We start from the raw sequence: 21,654 nt of genomic DNA on the forward strand, positions 1-21,654 counted from the left end.
CCATTTCAAACCAAGCTTTCTACATTTTTGCACATGGATCTTATTTATGTAACCACCTCAGATCTTTTTATTACAGTGTTCCAGCCTTTGGGCTGGTATTTTGGGAGAGAGCAAACCAGGAAGATAAATTCTCCCGTTGTTACACAGTTGCTGTGAGTCACTGGTGAGACGGTTAGAACCATACCTGCATGGAACTGAGGGCTTCCCGAGCAGGCGTGGAAGGTTGGGGCTTCAGGGTATCCATCAGGGCAATGGGTAGTGCCAGACGAGAGGGGCCCAATTTAGAGCTTCTGGAACCAAACAGACCTGACTTTGAATCTTGTCTCCACTGCTGACTATACAGCTTTAGCAAGTTACTTAATTTCTGTATTTTCTGATTTCTAAATGGGAATCATTTTATCTTCCTCAGAAGTTGTGCAAGATTAAACAAAGTCCTGATATATCCCCACACTTTGATGAGACCCAAGGTGTTCCTCAGAATTGAGCTGTGGTACCTATCAGAAAGGCAGTTAAGTTCCCAAAGAACTAAAATATATTTAAAAATCACTAATTATACCTTGCATCTTGGATACGGTCTTTTGATGTTATATTTTCACTATGCCATGTTATGTTCTTTAATTTTACTCTTTCTCATGGCTGACCAGCTTATTAAGTCCAGTGAGCACGTAACAGGCTAAAGAATTGCCACTTCCAGCGTGCGTAAAGATGTTCACCGTCGTCTCAGTTGTTGTTAAGTTTATGAGACTCCTACTTATTACTGATGGCGGCGCTTTCTCCTGCTTTCTATTTCTTCGTTTCTAAATGAGGAGTATAAAATGTATGTCGAATTTTTAAAATAACTATCCAAAACACTATTTTTTTTTAAAGATTGTATTTATTTATGTGAAAGAAAGAGAATACAGCGAGAAAGAGAGAGAACAAATGGGGGGTGCGAGGCAGAGGGAGAGAGAGAAGCAGGCTCCTGCTGAGCAGGGAGCCCGATGCAGGGCTTGATCCCAGGACCCCGGGATCATGACCTGAGCCAAAGGCAGACGCTTAACTGACTGAGCCACACAGGCGCCCCCAGACACTATAAACAAGGATAACAGTGCTGCTGAAATGGAAGTTCTGACTGGTAGGCAGTGACATACGCTGGTTAAAAACCATCAATTAAAAAAAAAAATCAATTTATTGGATGATTTCAGCATTTATGAAAGGGATATAAGAGTATCATTGTACAGTGAGCTAAAGTGACGTTTGCTGATAATCCAAATAAAAGTCAAGGACCAGAATGCCTGAGTGGCTCAGTTGGTTAAGCATCTGCTTTAGGTTCAGGTCATGATCTCAGGGTCCTAGGAGGGAGCCCCAAGTCTGGCTCCCTGCTCTTGCTTCACCTACTCCTGCTCTCTCTCTCTCTCTGTCTCTCAAATAAATAAAATCTTCTTTAAAAATGTCAAGGACCATAAGGCAAGAACAAAAAATTAAAGGTGTAAGAATTGGAAGAAATGAGACTACTTGCATTCACAGACAATTCACAGATAAGGTGACTTTGTACATGGAAAATCCTAAGTAATCTGTATTTCCCTTAAAAAGCTGCAAGGATATTTGTATAGCAGAGTTGCAGGATATAAGGTCAATATGCAAAAATCAATTCCATGTCTACATACTAGAAATGGAAATCCGAAAATAAGATTTGATTAATTTCATTTACAGTAACATCTAAAAGAATATAATATTTAAGAATAAATTTAACATAGGAACTGTGAAAGCTATACACTGAAAATTACAAGATGTTTTTGAGAAAAATAAGAGAAACCAGTTAATGCAACATATACTGTATTCCTGGATGAGAGGACCCAATATTGGCAGTTCTCCCCAAATTAATCTATAGATCTGATGGAATCTCTGTCAAGACCTCTTTTCTTTGATAGACGTTGACAGACTGATCCTAACATGTAAATGCAGAGGATCTAGAATAGCCTAAACAGTATAGAAAAAGAATAAAATTGGAGGACTTCACCCTTCCTTATTTCAAAAGCTACTGTACACCAGAGCATGTGGTATTAACATAAGGATAGATGCGTGGATCACTGATGCAGAAGAAAAAGTCCAGAAGTCAGCCCTCATCTATGTGGTCAGTTGACTTTTTTCTTTTAACCAAGGGTACCAAGGTAATAAGGAAAGGATAGTTCTTCCACAAATAGTGCTTGAACAATTGGATATCCACATACAAAATAATGATCATTGACCCTTAATTCACTCCTAACAAAAAAATTATGTCAAAATGGGTCATAAACTTCAGCCTATGAACTAAAACCATAAAACTCCAGAAAAAGAGTAGAAAATCTCCTTGGGTTAAGAGAAATTTTCTTAGATACAATACAAAAGCTACAGACATTAAAAAGAAGAAAAATGAGTAAATTAGATGTCATCAAACATAAATTTCTGCTCTTCAGAAACACTATTAACCAAACAAAAAGGCAAGCAACAGATTGGAAGCAAATATTTGCAAAGGAATTATCTAGCAAAGGTTTTTAACCAAAATATACAAAGAACTTCTACAACTCAATAGTGAGAAGATAAAAACTCAATTTAGAATGAGAAAAAAATGTGAATAGACAATTTACCTGTGAGGATACACAAATGGCAAGTGATCACGCGAAAAGAGGCTCGGTAAGATTCATCTAGGAAAAGGCAGAATAAGACAACAGTAAGATGTCACTATCCACCCACAAGAACGGCTGAAATTAGGAAGATAGTGCCGAAGTGTTGGCAAGGATGTGGAGAAACTGGAAATCTCATACAGCGTTGGTTGGAACGGAAAATGGCATATTCACTTGGGAGCATTTTGGCAATTTGTGTAAAGGTTAAACATACACTTGCCATCTGATCCAGTGAGTCTACTCCCACATAAATTGGATGGGAAAACAAAATGTGCTATCCATAAAATGGGATACTAATCAGTACAAATAAATGAGGGACACCTGGTGGCTCAGTTGGTTGGGTGACAGGGAGTCCCGGGATCGAGTCCCACATCAGGCTCCCAGCTCCATGGGGAGTCTGCTTCTCCCTCTGACCTTCTCCCCTCTCATGTTCTCTCTTACTTTCTCTCTCTCTCTCTCTCAAATAAATAAAATCCTTTAAAAAATACAAATCAATGAGCCTACTGATACATGGAACAACAGGGATAAATCTCAAGAAGATCATGTTAATCAGACAGGAGCTAGACGCGAAAGATCACCTATTATATGATTCCATATACATGACATTTCTAGAAAAGACAAAACTGAGGAGATAAAGCAGGTTGGAGGTTGCGTGGGGCTGGAGGTTGGGAGAGGGATTGCAGAGGCTATGAGGGAACTTCTCAAAGTAGAGAAGAATTCTTAAATGAAATTGTGGTGAGGGTTGCACAAATGCATACATTTCCTAAAACTCACTGAACTATTTATTTAAAACAGATGACTTTTATGGTGAGTAAATTATACCTCATACCTAAAAGATTCAAGTTTCCCGGGACCTGACCCACATAGTAGATCCTCAAAAATGTTAATTTCCTGCAGGCTTTTCTTTTTTTCTTTTTTTTTTTTAAATGAACTTGATCCTGGGAACAGATCAATCTACAAGATGCTGGAGATCCAGACTGTTGTGTAAACCACCAAAAATAAAGTGTGCAGTAGACTTAGCCATTAGTTCTAAATTAAAGTTTACTTTTCCCTACCCCCATCCAGTAAGACTGTTTTGAGAGCATTGCTCACCCTCTTCTTCCACTAATAGCATGAGGTGATTTTGTGTGGTGGAGAGAATCTGCAGAGGAAACTACGACACCGTAGGATGTCTCTCTCATCAAAGGATTTCATTGAACAGAACTGGATCTCCAAAGCTGAACTTCTGAATTCTATCTGCAAAGCCTGGAGACCTCAGGAATGTCTCTGTCAAGTTGCCACACTCTGTTGTTCATGGACTGGGCAGAATCCCGGTCCTGCAGGAAGGATCCTTGAAGTCAAATATCCCCTTCTAGTTAAGAACCAGATCCTTGCCTGTGCTGGATGCACGCTGCCCCGTTTATCCTCAGAAGCCTGGGTGCAGTAGAAGAGGGATGAGCGCAGCCCTCGTGGTGAACATGACACAGCATCTTTGTCTTCCTAGACCTTTATCTTCACACCAGTGACCAAAGACTCACTTGCAGTCTCTTGGAATCTAAATAGTACAGGCGATTTAAAATTTTATTTTTCATCCTTCAGTTCTGTTCTTTTCGATCTCACTAGCTCTTCTAGAGACAGACTCCTCTATGCCTTCAATCCCTCCCTCCTTCCTTCCCTCCCTCTCTTCATACGCGCTTACCCACAGACACACACGCACACTCTGAAGCCGTCAGTAGCACCGTTTGTTAGTAATGCTGGTGAGAGATGAAGACAACATTTTTGAGGACCTTAAAGTCATGAAGAAGAAGAAAAAAAACCAACAAACCTTCCCCTTCTCACAGTTAAAAAACCCATTTTTTTAAAGAAAGTTTTTAAGTGTATGCGGTACCTTGTTAGTGTTCTTTATAGTTCTGGAGTCTCTTTGCTAGTTTAAGGAACATAAAAATATATTATCTCTAACTTGGTTTGCTCATAAAATTGTCATGTTCGCTATATTAAATTTAGAAGGATAGTCTATTCAGGCAATACACATTCACTAATTGAATTTACTTTGAAATGTTTTTAATTTTTTATACAAATGGAGCCTCAGGCAGCCGAACTCAAAGGAACTTGTATCTCTTACTCTTACTCTTTGCCGGTTTGGGGGAAGCGGCACGACCTTAAGCTCAGGAGGCATCACCAACATTTCAGTTATGCCAATAAAATTGTTCAGTTTTCTGGACTAGTAAAATCCACAGTGGCAGAAGAGTCCCATAGAACATTTGTGTCCAGCAAAAGAAATGAGAAGAAAGAAAACAAAAGAACCTTCCCTCGATTCCATATCATAAAACACACCTTTGGCCACATGTTGTGGGACTGCGTTTAAGATAAAGCAAGCAGCTTTATCTTGATCGACTGAGGATTGATCCAAGCTGGAAGTTTCTCCTGAAGATTACATCACCTCAGTTCCGCTTTTCGTTACAGTAGTCTTGCTTCTTGATTTGTTGACCACAGCCCCCGTTTCTTTCATGGATTTTGGACATCAGAAGTAGATGAGGAAAGGGGTCTGACCATTTTTCGGAGGGATGTGCCTGGTCGAACCTTGCATGGTATTTTTTAAGTACACATTTGAAGATGGTCTTTGCCTGTAACTTTTGAAATTATCCACTAAACTCTCCAAACTGAACGGCTCCTGCTGAAACTTACACTTGAGTCTCCATCTTGCCATTGGATGCAACGTCCTTAAAATGGAAACCGTGTTATTTATCTGTCTTTTCTTCCAAAATCTAGTCATGGTACCCTACGTACAGTAAAGTGTCTGATAGCTGTTTGCTAAATAAATATACAAAACTACTTTTCAAATCAAATATTTTAAATATCCTGTTTGTTCATATAAGCAAGATGTAGCAGCACCAGCGACACCTTTGCCCTCTGGGTTTCAAGTTCAGGATATTCATAACAGCTCTGTTGGCCAGCAACAGAGTTCTTTGACTTTCTTAATGATGCCTTTCCCTGGGCTTTCTTGAGTACTGGTGACTGCAGTTATCCTGAGATGCTCAAAATGACTTGGTTTTGTCTGGGCTTCTGCTAAGTTAGGTCAGCAGAAGCATGTTTTCTGCTTCTGGCTTAATAATTACAAAAGAAAGTAGATATTCCCCTTGACCTCTGTGCTCTGTACCTTCCTGGGTACTCTTCAAACCTCTATTCTTACTGTTCTTAGAAAGGTTTTTATTTTGAAGAAAAATTCTCAAAAGATTCTACTCTATTCATCAAATTTTGCAACATTACAGCTACAGTACTTTTTTCTGCTGCCTTCTTGTGTTCAGTTGGTATCCCGTGGGTAATTTTTACATATTTTGTACATAATTTTGCATTTCTGCAGATGATTTGCATAATAATGGGGAAAGCTGGAGGCTTGTCCTCTGAAGATGTGAGTTCTAATCCTGGCTTTATCACTTAGCTTCTTGTGTGTTGCTTCCCTTATTTACAAATATAAAAGGGAACACATCTCTCTCCGAGTAGCCATAAAGGTTAAGTGACCACATGAAAACGACTAGATTAACTTTTAGCACATAATAGATATTTGGTAAGAACTGAAAATCTTTTAGAAAATGTTCAGTCTTATTAGCAAGCAAATTTTTATCACTGGGTACGACATTATGAAGTTCTTTATACTCTATGATCTCCCGTGGTTTTTATGTTACTAGTAAATTCAGCATTACTGTGAAAAACAGCATTACTGTGTGTCAGTGAGATGACCGATCTTATACTCTATACTGAGCATATAAAGCTAAATAGGAAATAGTTGCTACCTTGGAAGAATTTATAACCAAGGAGGGGAAACAAACTTAAATAAAAGAACCACAAGCCAGCATGTTAAGTGCTTGATAAAGGTACCTGCAAAATAAGACGGCAGCAAAATAAGTTCTATCTCCCATAGAACTTTAATACACTTAGCTGAATATCCCTTCTAAAAGCTTTTATGAGAGCTCTGATCGAAAGGCTCTGATCCGAGAATTCAAGATTTTTACCTGCACCTTGGACCGTCTTCCTCCAAGAAATCGTAGAGATGATGTTTTGCTTCCTCCTGATTTCATTCCCATTCTGACTTTCCAAGATAGGCAGAGATCGCTGGGTCGACCCCCTGATAGTGTAAGTTAGAGGTTGGCAAACCCTGGTCCATGGACCAAATCCGGGCCCCTGCCTGTTATTCTGTGACCCACCAGTTAAGAAGGGTTTTGACATTTTTTAATGGTTGAAGAAAATCAAGAGAGTACTATTTCATAACATGTGAAATTATATGAATTTCAAACTCCAGTGTCCGTCAATGCAGTGGTCTTGGAACACAGCCGTGCTCATCCATTCCCATACTGTCTGTGGCCGTTTTCAAGCTGCAGCAGCAGGTGAGTCGCTGTGACAGAAACTAGACGGTCCAGAGAGCCCAGAATACTTGCTTATCTGGCCCTCTGCAGAAAGTGTGCCCACCTGTGCCGTAAGGCCTTTAAAATCTTTGCAGCACTACACATCCTCGGCATGGGCCTGAGATGGGCATTTCTGATGTACAAGGCAGTTTCTCCGTATTCTCTGGTGTCACTTTTTCTGCAAATAAAAAATGTTCCCTCTGGCCTTTCTTTTTAACATGAACAGGCAGTATTAGGTGATGTGCTCAGCCTGACAGCATGTCCCTTTGAAGGTACAGATGTTAAGTGAGAAGCAGGGAGAGCTCTGGAAACACGGAGGGATTCTTCTTGATCACAGGCTCCCCCATTTAATGGCGGCTAAGTAACGTGAGGACAGGGGTGTCCGGTTTCCTGCTTTGGTTAGCCAGCAAGTTCGCACGAATCTTTCCTGTAAGACTGGGTTTGCCGCCGTAGTATGAAAATGTATGTTCAACTTGGTAGTATTTGTAAATCATGGAATGCTTCTCCCATAGAATAAGCCTCAAGTATGGAAATTCGTTCATATGCTAGGGAAATGCATTCACTCTGCTGCATGGCTACAAACCAAGACGCAAAAGGACACACACAGGTGTGGAGCTTGACTACCAAGCGTGAGCTCAGAAGGGCTGACAGTGTCGGCTCTCCAGTGTTAACGGGGAGAGCGTCTTGCTGGTTGTTGGCACTTCTTCCCACATTCTTAGGGGCAAGTGGCCTTCACAGGGGACTTTGGATTTGCAGGCAATCACAAGTAACTTTCACGAGATATAAGGCTCTCTGTATAGTTTTATAGTCCAAGGGATTTTGTATTTGAACAGTCCAACCTTCAAACACACATACTGTTACTTCTGCCTTCCAGAGCCTGCGAGGAGCCAGATTCTAAATCTCAAACTCTTAGCTTTGCTGTTTCTCCCTCTCTTGTGGGCCTTTTGGGATACAAGGTAATACATTTCTGTGTACCTCCAGAGAAAGAAAGTACTTTCCCTCAGTGTGTCCTCTGCACCAGATACCCACCAATCTCCAGGTCCAGAAAGTAGCTCACTGCTATGATCACTGTAGAAGCCAACCCAGACATCAGTTGGAACTTGAATAAAAGTCCTTGGCCTTTGACTTTGATCCTATAATTTCACATCTGGCAATATAGCCTATAAAATTAAAACTAAACGTGAAAGAAATTGTATAATTTATATACAGTAAGATTTATTGTTGGTTCTTAACAGTGAAAAGCCAGGGATAGCCAAAGGTAAACTCATGGGTGGAGTCAGGTAAACTATAATCTTATTTACTTGATAAGATACATATGGAGTGATTAAAAATGATATTTATACAGAGAATGGTATTTATACCATGCCAGGCATAAAAAAAGGTAGGATACCCACTTGTGTGTTTTAATACAATTTCAGCAATTAAATACCCTATGCATGGAGAGCGGGATTACAGAAGTACAATACCTTGTTGACAGTCGTATGTGTAGGTAGTCAGACTTGAAGCTTTTTCTGCTCTCCAGTTATTCTTTGTGACATGTATAGGAACGAAAAATACACTACGTTGGAAGGAAAGCCTGTAGTAGGCAAGAGGTGAGCGCAGCAGCCGCTCTAACAGACATGGCCAGCCAGCTGTGAATGAGACGCAGTGTCTGTCCTCCTAGGGCTTGCAGTTCACTGGGGGGCGGCAGGCCATAAACAATCAACTCCTGAATGGGATGAATTATAAAAGGGGAGGGGAGAGCATGTGGAAGCGTAGTGTAAGGATCATTTACCCACAAGGAGTTTAGGGAAGGTCCCCCTGGTGTAGTGACACAGAAGCAGGGCTCGAAGACAGGAGTGACTATGTGAACGAGGCAGCAGAATTGCAGGCAGAGAAAGTGGCATGTGCAGAGAAAGGCCCATAGTCAAGAGCGTGGGGTATCCTGGAAACGTCAGTAAGTTCAGGGTGGCAGCAGTGGGCTGTAGAAGATGAGCCAGGGTAAGAAGAGAGTTGGCCATTTCTAACTACAGTGAGAAATTCAGATTTTATCCTGTCCTCAGGGCAAGCAGAAACTGACATGAGTAGATTTACATATTTATTTTTACTCTCAGACCACACTGGAGAATCAATGCAAGAAGGGGCAAGAAGGCATGCTGAGAAAGCTGCAAGGAGGGAGGGGGGCGGGGAGCCTAATTCCAGGTAAGATGGTGGCTCCACGGTGCGGCAAGGTGGGGGGCCTAGAGAGTAGGATGCCAAGTGGAACAAGTAAGACCGAGAAGACAAGCACCAAATGATTTCACTTATATGTGGAATCTAAAAAACAAGCAAAAAGAAAAAGAAACAGACCCATAAGTATAGAGAATAAACTGATGCTTGCCAGGGAGGAGTGTGGTGGGGGATGGGCACAGTGGGTGAAGGGGAGAGAGAAAGAGAGGCTCCTGGTTGGGGAATGAGTCAGTCGCAGGGAGGGGGGGAACAGGATGGGGACTACAGTCAATGGTACTGTAATAGTGATGCACAGTGTTTGGCAATAGCCACACTGGTGGTGAGCAGAGCTTATTATAGAGACCAGTCACTAATGGTATGCCCAAAACTAGTATACATTCTGTGTTGACTATATCACAATTTTTAATATCACTTTTTTAAATGAATATGATAAAGTCCTACTATCTTTGAGAAATAATTCCAAATAATAGTTCAAAAAAATTTTTTTAATGCAGGAGGGGGCCCCTGGGGCAGCTTAATCGGTTAAGCATCTGACTTTTGGTTTCAGCTCAGGTCATGATCTCAGGGTCGTGGGACCATTCCCCACATGGGGGCTCAGCGAGGAGTCTGCTCAAGTTTCTCTTTCCCTCTCCCTCCACCCCTGCACTCACTTGCTCTCTCTCAAATAAATAAATCTTTCTTTTTTCTTTTTTAAGATTTTATTTATTTATTTGACAGAGATCACAAGTAGGCCGAGACTCAGGCAGAGAGAGAAGGGAAGCAGGCTCCTCTCTGAGCAGAGAGCCCAATGCGGGGCTCCATCCCAAGACCCTGAGATCATGACCTGAGCTGAAGGCAGAGGCTTTAACCCACTGAGCCACCCAGGTGCCCCAAATAAATCTTTTAAAATAGATGAATGAGTGAATGAATGAATAAATGAATGCAGAAGGAGTCTTCCTTTTGTATTAAGATTAATACTGGATGGCTGATTGGGGATTTAAAGTTTAGTAAGAGCCCAACACTATAAACAGTTTTTCTTTTAAAATCTTCTAATTAAGTGGCAAGATTTTTAAGTTTTTAGTGTACTAAATCTTTTAATTACCTAACAAAGCCTTTAGAAATCTCCAGGACTGATAAATCCTGGGTTAGCCCTGGATGAACGTCATATCGCAGAAATATCATATATTCTTTTAAAATTGTGCAGAACCCAAGATGTTTCCCAATGAAGGAATGATGGTAATGGGAAAATAAAAAACCCAGAAGTGGGAAAAGAAAAAAATAACATTTGGTTTTGTGACAGATCTCCTTCTGTCACCATGAGCTCCTTGAGAAGCAGGGGCTTCTATACCTCGCGTGGGGCCCGGGCAGGGAGGGGGTGGAGGTATCCTTGTGGAAGGAAGGAAGGAAGGAACAAATAAGTGAACAAATGAATACGTATGGATTAAAGAAGGTGTTTGAGGATCTTCTTGCCCTTTCTTGGTTTGGTTATTTTCATTTCCTGGCAGGGGCCTCCACTCACACCTCTTACACACACCTGCTGATGCCCCAGCTAGAGATGGAAAATGGAGGGAGGAGGTCAGAAAAGGCTCCCTTCTATGTATTGGTCACTTAAGGATGTGTTACTTCACACATATTTCAAAGTTAGGTAAATTAGAACCTTGCCTCGTTTTCCTGAAAAACTGGCAACCCAGAAAACTTTTATTCAAATATTTGTCATAAATGCTATTTGGTTAAAATGTAGAGTTTGTGGCTAAACATAACTTCATAAATATGCATTTACGATGCTTGTTATAAGCGTTTCCAAAAGCCAAAATTGGAAAAGGCCACATTCCCAGAAAGGAGAAGGAAACTGCATTTTGGGGAACTATTGTGCTTCAGGTAGTGTGCTGACCTACCCTTTTATGAATGGGGACACGGAGGATGGATGTTGAGCAACTTACCCACAATCATGTGGTTAATAATGACAGACTCTGAACTTGAACTCAGATCTGTCAGACTTCAAAGCCCATCCATGCTCCTTGTGCTCTTTTTGCTTTTATGTCATAAAAACAAAGAAAAGTCAATATGGGTCTGTAGGAGTAAGGCATAGTAGAAAAATCCAGATAGGAAGGTGCTGTAAGCAAAAGCTCTTTGAAGACTGTTCCTGTGAACTCTGAGGAGGGAGGAAAGAGAAATAAAGATTCTGAACTCGACTCTTCCTCCTTGTTGGCACCTTCGTCTGTAAATTTTTAATTTTAATTAATTTTGCAAATCACCAAAATAAGATGTTGCCTTCCCTGAGCGCTTAGCATTGAGGTCTGCAGAAACATCTCTCCGTCCTCCTGTTGACTTATTCTCGGAGTCCAGTGTTAACGGATTTCACGGACTGCATTATTACAGTTAGACCAATCCATTGTTTCTCTCATTTTAAAAGAGCTTTTATCCTGAGTTTTCTTCCTCCTTTTAAATGCTGCCTACCTTCTACAGGATGTTGTTAGGGCAATATTAAGTCTTTTCTCAGGACTGTCTTATTGGCCCTGGTACTCTGAGTCTCTTTCACTACCATTTGTCACAGTTGATGAGGATGTTCCCATCTGCCAGGCATATGGAATTGGTGGTGCTCAGCAAATCTTTGTTCCAGTCTGGTCCCAGAGGGTATTTTGGGATTATCTTGTAAATTCTCCCTTTCCTCTCCTGTGCCCTCAATATGTTCTATCTATATTGTAGCAGCTATGGAAATCTACCTTGGAGTCTGATTAATAATGCCTGCTTTCCCACTTCAACTAAACTGTGAGCCTCTAGAGGCCAGGACTGGGTCTCTTTCATCTTTGTGGGTCCCTTTCTTGACCCCCAACGGGGAGCCCATCACCGTTGACTGTGAGCTGGAGACACTGTGTAGGCTTGAGTCCATGCTAACCTGTCATTCCTAATAATTCTATACACACAGCTGGAGAGGTTCTGAAAATAGATCAGTCAAGAAGGTGAATTTTGTGCTACTGCCAATGTGAGACCCCTAAACATAGCCTCATTATAAAGTTTTCCCAGTGTGGATTTCCCTTGGGCATTATTTGGAAGAAAGCGTGGATTCCCACATTATTCTAACCATGTTTTACATAAATAAAAATCAGCCATAGTTAACACTTAGAGGGCTTTTAGGGGTTACTCTAGATTTTTTTTTTTTTTTTTTTTTTAGGTAATCCCAGCCTTAATCGATAGGTTATGGTCAGCTTCAAAAACAGTAATACTCACAGTAACGGTGTTGTCTTCCATATATGGAGTTGGGAGTCCGATAGTTGTCATCTGGCTTAAGCTGGGGCACCACAGCCCCACAGCCTCCAGACTGATAAGATCATGTAGAAGAAGGTTGTGACTCTCATGATAGTTTTCAGGATACTCACAGAGCCTTTTCGCCTCCAGAGGTATTTGAAATTTGGTAGTTTACAAAAGTTACACCTTTGAATTCAACTCAAAAAGCATTATTGGACACCTACTCTGTACCCCAGGCTTTGTGATACTTTGTTTTCCTGCCAGCTGGAGCTTGTGTTTTTTGCTGCATATGGTAAGAAAGGTCCAATATTCCTTTAAAAATGTTGGAACAAGAGGGTAAAGGACAGATCCACCCCTGGAACAGCCCAAGGGAAGAAAAGAGCCTCTTGGGCACTGGTGTTGTTTGGTCCTGGTTCCAAAAACACGGTCAAGGGAAAGTGGTGGTGGAAAAATCTGTCCCCCAGGGAGAGCCCTGTTCAGTCTGTGGCTCATGATTCTATTATTCATTTGGACCTTTTTCAGGTGAGCCGTAATTTTGAGCTGGTTGGACGGGTTAACTTGGATCAGCTGGAACAGATGAAGGAAAAGATGGAGAGCTCCAGCAGTGAGGATGAGGACAAGGAAGAAGAAATGAGCAGCAAGGCTGATGACAGAGGTTAGTCTCAGCCCTGCCCTTGGAGGCCCAGATGGCATCTAGCACGTCCATGGTGAGACAGAAGGGAGGCAGAAGGTTGTTGGAGGAGAAGCAGAAGGAATGATCCTTCTTAGTTAAGTAGCAGAACAGACTGACTTAAGAAACATGTCAGGGGCCATCTTCATAAACAATTACCAGCTATAGGAACTCCAAGGAAAACAGACATTTTCTAACTATAGCTATATGTTTGTAAAAAATACATGGGGATGATTTGTTTTTAATAAGGAAAACTGGTGTCTAGGGAATCTTCACAGTAAGGACAGGCAGACAGTGAGACAGGACACTGTAAAGCTGTGGGGGAATGTGAAAGAAGTTTCTGTTGGGCACTTAGGTAATATTACTGCTGCTGGGGGTAAAATTGAAGCTGGGGGCCAGGGGAGCCTGCAAAAGACTTGAGCCCTGGGCTTTTGTAGAAGTCCCTCTGCCTGGTTCCTTAACCCCTTGCTCCTCTTTTTGCCCTGTGAAGAGGGAGAAAGAGGCCAACAGTTTTCATTCAACCACGTGTTTATAGGAAAAGGTTTTGTGGGATTTTTGTACTAGTTTTCCAGTTTCCTCTGAGTCTATAATTACTTTCAAAATAAAGTTTTTCAGAAGTATATTTAGCTGTAGACATACATTTATATGGTCTAGAGTTGGTGTTCAGTATTGTTCAGCATAGCCCATTGTGGAAATCCTGGGACAGTGCATATCAGATTATGGGTTTGGGATCTGTTAGGTTGGTCATTGCAGATTCATCAAAAGCACGTGGATAACAAACGTGAAAAATAAGCATAGGTAAGAGAAGAACGATGTTAGTTACCAGCATCGAGCTTCCTTACGTGCCAGATCCAGTGTTGGTGGGTTTTATAGAACCCTTTTTCTTTCATCTTCTATAATGTAAATGGTTCTGCATTTGGCCGCTGGGATCTGGCTCCCAGTTATGTTACTAAACTAGCTCCATGACTTTGGATAAAGTGTTTTATCCCGGGTGCATTCATCATCTAAAACAATAACAACACCTACCTCTTAGAGTTGTGGAAGGCTTGGATGAGATCATGTACAAGACACCGGCCCAGTTCCTGAAAGTTACCACCACATAAATGATAACCCTGCAATGTACATGGTATTATTAGCATTTTACAAATGGGGAAATAAAGACCCAGAACATTTAAGCACTCAAAGGAAAGGAAAAAAACATCATACCTTGGAGACTGAATTTGGGTCTTTTGGCTCCAAAGGCAAGATCTCTGCACTACATCCCCAGTCCACGTCCCCAACCCCTTGGGCAGTGGAATGTTCTTCATCGCAGGGGACTTAACTGTGAATCCCCTTTGGGCCTCACTCTGAGGTACGCTTCTACGGAGTATCTTTGTTTTTCCTCCTTGCTCCGTCTGCAGGCCTAAGAAAGCCTGGTTGGTGGCCATTTCCCTCAAAGGTTCTCCCCGTCCTTTTTCCTGACCTGCCCCACTCCCACTCCATTCCTACCATGACACCATAGCAGGAGACCACAGGTTTGCAATGTGAGGGGCCAATTAGGCCCCTCAACCCCCCCCCTCCCCTGCCCCAAGACAACAGCAGGAACTGCCGGCTCTTCAAAGCCCCTGTGCCCATGGTCAGCCTGAAAAATGAACTGACGGAGAACATAGCCTACCATTCTAGGTTGACTGCCCTTGTCAAGTCACAACTTTTATTAGGAGAGGCCATAATGATCCATTTCTTGCAAGGAAAATGGCTATGATCTAAGGAAGCATGGTTCCTATTTTTCTCTCTCTTTTTTTTTTTTTAACATTTTACAAATATGTTCTTAGTGATGAATTCTTTAACGTCTGTGCACTGTTACCAGAGTTCTCTGGAAGAGGATGCTTTTGACAGAGGGTACAGAGGCTCCTTTTGCTTCATGATGCTCTGTGCCCTGCTGTTCCTCTCCAGGAAATAAATTATTCCTCGTTGGATGCTATGACTTTTTTTAATCTCTGAAGCTGAGCACATACGATTTTAGAGGTTATAAGCATGGCAGAGGCAAGAACCCCTTTTAGTCCTCCCCTCCTCTGTGATTCCTCCAAAGGGAAAGCGTCGTAAATTAGAAAAATAGATGGCCGTTAGGGATGGGGGCACCAGGCAAATTCCCTTGCCTGCCTAGCTTGGCTGAGCCCTTCGCAGGGGTACTGGGGCATCAGACCAGTTCAGTTTTTGACTGGAAAGAATTTCATGGTGTCTGATTGCTTCTCACCAGAAAGTGTGGTGTCCACGTTCGTGAGCGCTAACCCCATAGGGAAAAAGTCTTGGGGTGGCGGAGAATGTATTCCTCTCTGAGGGTGGGGGATTTATGTAACTTCTACTGATGCTAATGGGCTTTCCAAGCCTCCCCCCAATCCCCCTCGTGATTCTTGAAAGAACAGCCTCCTTTGTCTCATCTCCTTTGAATCAATTTTCCACCATCTAGGTATATCCTTGCCAACAAGAAGAAATGGCACACAGTAGCCTCAGGGTGTTTTTGCCAGACGGTCTGTCTTCTAGGAGTAGAGCGGGAGGTGGCTTTAGCACAGCTCTCGGGAGTGATGGAGAGCTATTTGATGTGTGTCAGGTAATGACTGGCCTCCTCCTTTGAGGATGAAACAGCATGAGCCACTGGAAAGAATAGATGACTGGTTTCATGTTTCCTAAGGGTAAAGGAGCAAATGTGCCAGGAGCATGCCCCTCATTGGCAGTGTAGACTTTCATCAGGCACACTCGGTTTGGGGGGCTCATGTCCTTGTAGCTCCCCCACTCCCCACGCCCTCTCCAGCAAGGGAACCGGAGACTGACCACGGCCACACCGCAGGTCCTGCCTAGGCAGCTCGGAGGGAATTTAAAAGAGAAGAAGTGAGGCATGAAGAAATCAAAATTAACCCAAGCAGAATCCTCCCCACCCCCTCTCATTATGCAGTTGGGAGGAGTCAGGAAGGCATTCTGTTGATTTCTTGCCCAAGATAATCCCTGCTAAGGAATTAATGCGCAGAGCAGATGGTGCTGTCTCATTTCCAATGAAAAGAATCAAGGAAGATAGTCTGTGCAATTATTTTTAATGGCTTGTGTGGTGATCTTCTTAATTTGTGAGAAAATGTTTCATCTTTTGTTAAAACTGGCCCCATTCACATAGCTTTTTGTGCTAAAGATTAAGGCAGCACAGAGACACCTATCCTGTTATCATCATCCTGAGGATCTTATTAGATGGAGTATTTCAACCAGGAGACACCCCCCTGTACTGTCTTGTATGTACAGGCACGGAGCGATCAGCTACAGAGAGATGATGGACATTTCCCTTCCCCTGCCCTGCCTTCACTGCGCAGCGTGGCTGCAGGCCTATCTCGGTCCTGCCATTTATTCCCCTCGGGAAGATGGGCCCTCTGTGGTATAATGAAAGACGTACAGGCTTGGGACTCAGGAGAACACAAAGGCCATGTGAGCTCTCATCTTTGAGTTTGCCAGGAGGAGTGGTCTGTAAACAATTAGCTGGCCAATCCGCCGTTTTTCAGTCCCCTAGCATGTGCCCAGCGCCATGGAGAAAACAAAATGACAGTCAGTATTTGATGTTGACAACAGGCCTGTCCAGAAATGTCTATACCCCCACATTCACGAGTACCACTGACTGAGGGGTAGATGCCAGCAGCCGGCCAGGGTCCCTCACCAGCTCAGGACATGTTTTCACACACCAGCCTCCCTGTTGTCCAGGATTCCCGTTCACGCTAGGTTCTTTGCTCTCAGCTCTCATTCAGGGCCCGTAGCCACCCTGTGAGGTGTGGATTAGGACATCCGTGACAGGTGAGCACAAGCTGTGAGCCCCCCGGCCTTACTTGGAACCAGCCGAAACTCTGAGGTCTGCTACGCGGAAGCTGGTCCAGTGTGTCTGTGTTCTTTTTAGTGAGCAAACATAAACCTCTGTGGGATAGGAAATGGATAGTCGCTAACCTGGGAGTCACTGACAGAGCGTCCCCGAATAAAGACATGCAGCAGACAAACCTGCTGAGACACTGTTGGGAGTTCTTCAGGCCAGAAAACCCCAGATTATTTGTGATGGGAGCAGCTGGGGCCGTGAGGAGGCATGGGGAGGCTGGGGGCCTGGGAACCAGGGGTGGTTCTTGAGAACTAGCCAAGAAACACCTCTAGGTGAGAAGCCGGGAGGAGAAAGAGTAAGGAATCTGGAAATGGCCTTCACGGATGGTTTTACAAGTGCAGGTAGGAGAGGAGGTTTCCTAATGAATGTGGACTTACCTCTTCTGCCCCCTCCCACAGCACACAGGTAACAATTCTGCTTTCTCCTCACAGATCTGATGAGATTTTCGGACCGTGGGGCTGCTATTAACACCGAGAAACGTTTTCCGTGTGAATTTTGCGGACGGGCGTTTTCACAGGGCTCTGAGTGGGAAAGGCATGTGCTGAGACACGGCATGTAAGTTGAGCCATCCCAAGCCATCACTTGCCCAGAGAAGTGAGAAGTGGCAGGGAGAGCAGGTTCTTTTTGTTTTGTTGTGGTTGTTGTTGTTTGTGGGGTTTTTGGAGGGGGGTTGGTTTTTTGTGGTGATTGTTGTTGTTCCCCTGACAATCTGTAGACCCTTCCATCTGTGTCACACTTCTGGGCATGGGAGGAGAGGCAGCTGTCAGGAACTAGGTTTTGTTCTTTTTTGTTGATTTTTTTTTTTTAAACGGTCACCCAGACACAAGTCAAATGAGGAAAAATCATCTTTATGAATGACAAATCCCACCCAAGTCCTCGCGTGGAAGTTTAGTGCTATTCTTCAGCCAGTGTCCCTTCAGCTTTCATTAGCGTGACATTCTCTGATAGAGCGTGGACCGGGGTCAAAAGATCTGGCTTCTGTTCCTGCCTCTGTGATGACTCATTCCCTGAGTGGCCTTGAACATGCCCTCGCACCTCTTGGTGCCTTCAGTGCTCTGCCTCGGGGACAGAGCCAGCTTCTGCCTGCCTCCCAGGTAGGTGGGAGCATACCCATAAAACACTTTCAAGATCCCTGAACATAAAATCGTCCTCTAGACAAGGCACTCTTAGCCCATGAGACAGAGAACCTAGGAGTTAGTACTCAAGTAGAAAGAAAATGCCCCGGAAACCCCAAGCATCTAAACTTCAGAGAAGATAACTAAACTTCCCAAGACATGGGTTCCATCTTCAGCTTTTTGCTCTTTGTTTCTAGGATTTGTTTCTGAACCTGTCCATTAAATCTTCACCTGAGTTCCTCTTTTTATTTAGTCTTATTAAATATGGCCAGTCTCCAAGCTTGTGAGTTCCACCGTTGAGCTTGAGCAAAAAACGGTTCTTGCTACTACCACTTGTGACCTGTGACCAACCCAGTAGATGAAGGAACATAAAATAATTATGTTAATGCGTCCACATTACACATGGTGTAATTAAAACATAGTATAATAATGGATACTTTTATAGATTCACATCTTTAATAAGAGGCCAGAAAGACATGACCTAAGCATCACAGGTAGCAAAGATAAATCACTGGCAGTTTAGTACTACATTCGTGGCATTTATGCAAAGGAAACCCCACGGTCTTTTTAGGAGCAGGGAAATAAGGACACTTTTTTGGTTTAGTTAGGAAAAAAATGCATACTCACCTGTCTCTCCCATCAATGTTTTTCCAGGGCGTTGAATGACACCAAGCAGGTGAGCAGAGAAGAAATCCACCTGAAAGAGAGTATGGAGGACAGTATTAAGATGCCCTCTATAGAGGAAAAGGAAGATGACGAGGCAATCGGGATAGACTTTTCCCTAAAGAGCGAAACAGTAGCCATTTGTGTAGTAGCTGCTGACAAATCTCTCCTGGAGAATGCAGAGGCCAAAAATGAATAAGCGTTTGGTGAAATTCTTAATCAAACCGTACTTGAACCGTGATGAGAAAGTGGGAGGGCCAGCTTGGGCTGAGAAGGGGGGTGGACAGAAAAGAAGACAGAACAAAGCTGCTTTTTAGGACTGAACAATCTATTTTCAAAGCACTGGTACCTGTGTGAATGAGTATGTAAATTAAAGTTATTTAAATGGTTGGAATATGTGGCTCCTTTCCCATCACTACACCTTTTCTTCCGGATCTTCATCATGGAAGTGTCATTTGTTGTGGAATATGGAAGCACCTCCCGTGTGCACGGTGTGCTCTGTGGCGGTCTTGGACAGGATGTGGAAACAGAAGCTCCATGACAGTAGAAGACTTCTCTTAGGGGAACAACTTTTTGACGCACATCTTTTGGTGCGTTTTTCTAGTTTTAATACCTTAAGCTTTTTCAAGACCTAACTGCAGCCGCTTTGGGAAAAAACAAAAAAAAAAAAAACCCACAAAAAAAATCAAAAACAGAGAACAAAAAACTGCTTTGCATAAAACAGTCACCTGTTTCCTAGTACCTCAAACTTAACCAAGGGAATTCTCTGCATTTGTCAGTACTACCTGTCGTCGTCGTGGTTAAATGTAGAGAGAACTGCTGGGCAAGACGGTGAATGGAGAAAAAAAAAAGAGTTTTAAAGAAAGGAACACAAATTGTGCTTAAAATCCCCACGTGGGTTTTATTTCTTAAAATACTGTGATTTTTTTAATTATTTTAGTAAAAAACAAAACAAAAAAAAGAAACAGACTTTAATTATTAGATAACTGTTTGTGAATTGTCATCCTTTATTCCAGGTAAGCTGTTTATTAGTGTTCGACTATAATTTAGAATTTGGTAGATTCATGTGAGCTAATTTTACGGTGACTGTGGAGTTTTGTTTGCCATATGTTTATTTTCTATCAATTTGAGTGTTACAAACACAGCACAATTCAGTTTTCACATAAATTGTTTTTTGTGTGCGTGTTATTGTTTTAATTTGGGGGCAAGGGATAGTTTTTTTTGTGAATAGGAATGTTTTTATTTTAAAACATGGAAATAACAAAGAGGTTAACTTTTTTTTCCCTTAATTTAACTAAAGAACCAAACTTTTTGGCACAGCTATGCAGCTTGTGGGCCAGATGAGGAAGTCCTCTTCACCCTTTTGTTGCTCGTCAAATTAACACATTATCTGTCTCACACAAATAATTTGTTAGAATGGGCTGGCTTTTGTGTGTGATTTTGAAATCTGTGTTCTGTTTTTGTTTGCATTGTGTTTGGGGGAGGGTTTTTCATTTATTTTATGGGACAAGGGGATGTGCTAGAATCCCATCCCTTTGGTGAGAGTGGACAAGAAATACTTATATCCTACAAGGAGCCTGGAGAACTACTTTTTTTTTTTTTTTTTTTTATCTAGCTGCCAGCTGCTCTGTTTCCCCATATTAGCTTTTTCAGGAGGGAGCAGCTTAGACTAAATCTAAGTCTACATTTATAATATGTTCTGATTGTGAACAAAAGGTTTCATTCCAAAAAAGTAGAAAAGAACTTTCCTTGAAGCCTAGGTTATAGAGAAGCCTGTGTGTGTGTGCTTTGATGCGTGTGTGCTCATGTGCGTGTGTGTGAGTCCTTTGGTTTTCATGTTTTGTTTTGTTTTGTTTTTGTTTTTGTTTTACTTGGAAGGGTTGCGGGAGGGGGAGGGAAGAAAGGGACAGGGAATTGCTGAGATGACAGTGTCCCACACAGCTTCAAATAAAATCCATGGAAAGATACTGCATTTGTGGAATAAGTGCTTACTTGAAAAGCATGTTCTTCTTTTATTTTCTTGCTGTTAAGAAATTTTATTTGTAGGGTGTTTGTTTTAATTTAATTTTTTTTTTTTTAGGGATGGGGGCCATCATGTGGAAACCAGAAAATGGGGAAAGTGTGATCTAGACAAAGATAACATTTTGTGTCCATATTTGTTTTTAATTGGCCTCATTTCAAATGTATTAAACAGTTCCATACCTGGATTGGGTGTTTGTAATGGTAACCAAAAAAAAAAGAAAAAAGAAAAAAAACAACAAAAAAAAAAAAAAAAAAAGGAAAAAAAGGAAAAAAAAGAAAGAAAAAGGAAAAAAAAAGAAAATAATTGTGACATGCTTTTATCACTACTTTATTTTTCAAATAACATGTAAATATTGTAATCCATTGGATTTTGTTTTGCTAACCTGTTAATAAAAATATGGGACCATTATCCTTTTAACAGGGCTAGAATGTCATTTTTTTTTGTTTTCAAACATACCTGATATTTTGTGGCCGCACATTTTGGATGCATTATTATAATTCTGTTGACTGTAATGACATAGAATTTACAACATTTTTTTTTGTTTAATTTATACAGAGGACATTTTTTTTCAGAGCTTGAGAGAAGAAGATAAATAGCAAAATGAGAACCTGTTGACTCCAATAATCAGTGTTTCCCGATACTTGATAGGAGAGAGGGAGATTCTGAGTTCTTGAAGCCAAGGGTTTTAAAAACAACGAAAACACACAAGTAGGTTATTCAAGTTGTTTGCAACATACATTTTTGTAATGAAATGTGAGAAATTAATAAAGAATTTTTTTCACATGTGTCTATGTGCATCTGTTGTAGATCATTTACAGATATGACCACAGATATGAAATGTAGGAATAATAA

General features: G+C 41.8%; 1 protein-coding gene across 1 annotated transcript in view; it reads left to right on the plus strand.

Moving 5' to 3' along the window:
* LOC111146403 (zinc finger protein 462) overlaps positions 1-18,978 on the plus strand; it is a 133,847-nt gene extending 114,869 nt beyond the window's left edge. The window contains exons 11-13 of the mRNA XM_022501941.1: positions 12,977-13,109; positions 17,433-17,556; positions 18,771-18,978. Of these exons, the coding sequence (XP_022357649.1) occupies positions 12,977-13,109; positions 17,433-17,556; positions 18,771-18,978 (465 nt within the window). The remainder of the gene's footprint in view (positions 1-12,976; positions 13,110-17,432; positions 17,557-18,770) is intronic.
* Positions 18,979-21,654: the final 2,676 nt, after the last annotated feature.

The sequence above is a fragment of the Enhydra lutris genome, unplaced genomic scaffold, assembly GCF_002288905.1.
Source record: "Enhydra lutris kenyoni isolate GAN:26980312 unplaced genomic scaffold, ASM228890v2 scaffoldscaffold13, whole genome shotgun sequence".
NCBI lineage: Eukaryota > Metazoa > Chordata > Mammalia > Carnivora > Mustelidae > Enhydra > Enhydra lutris.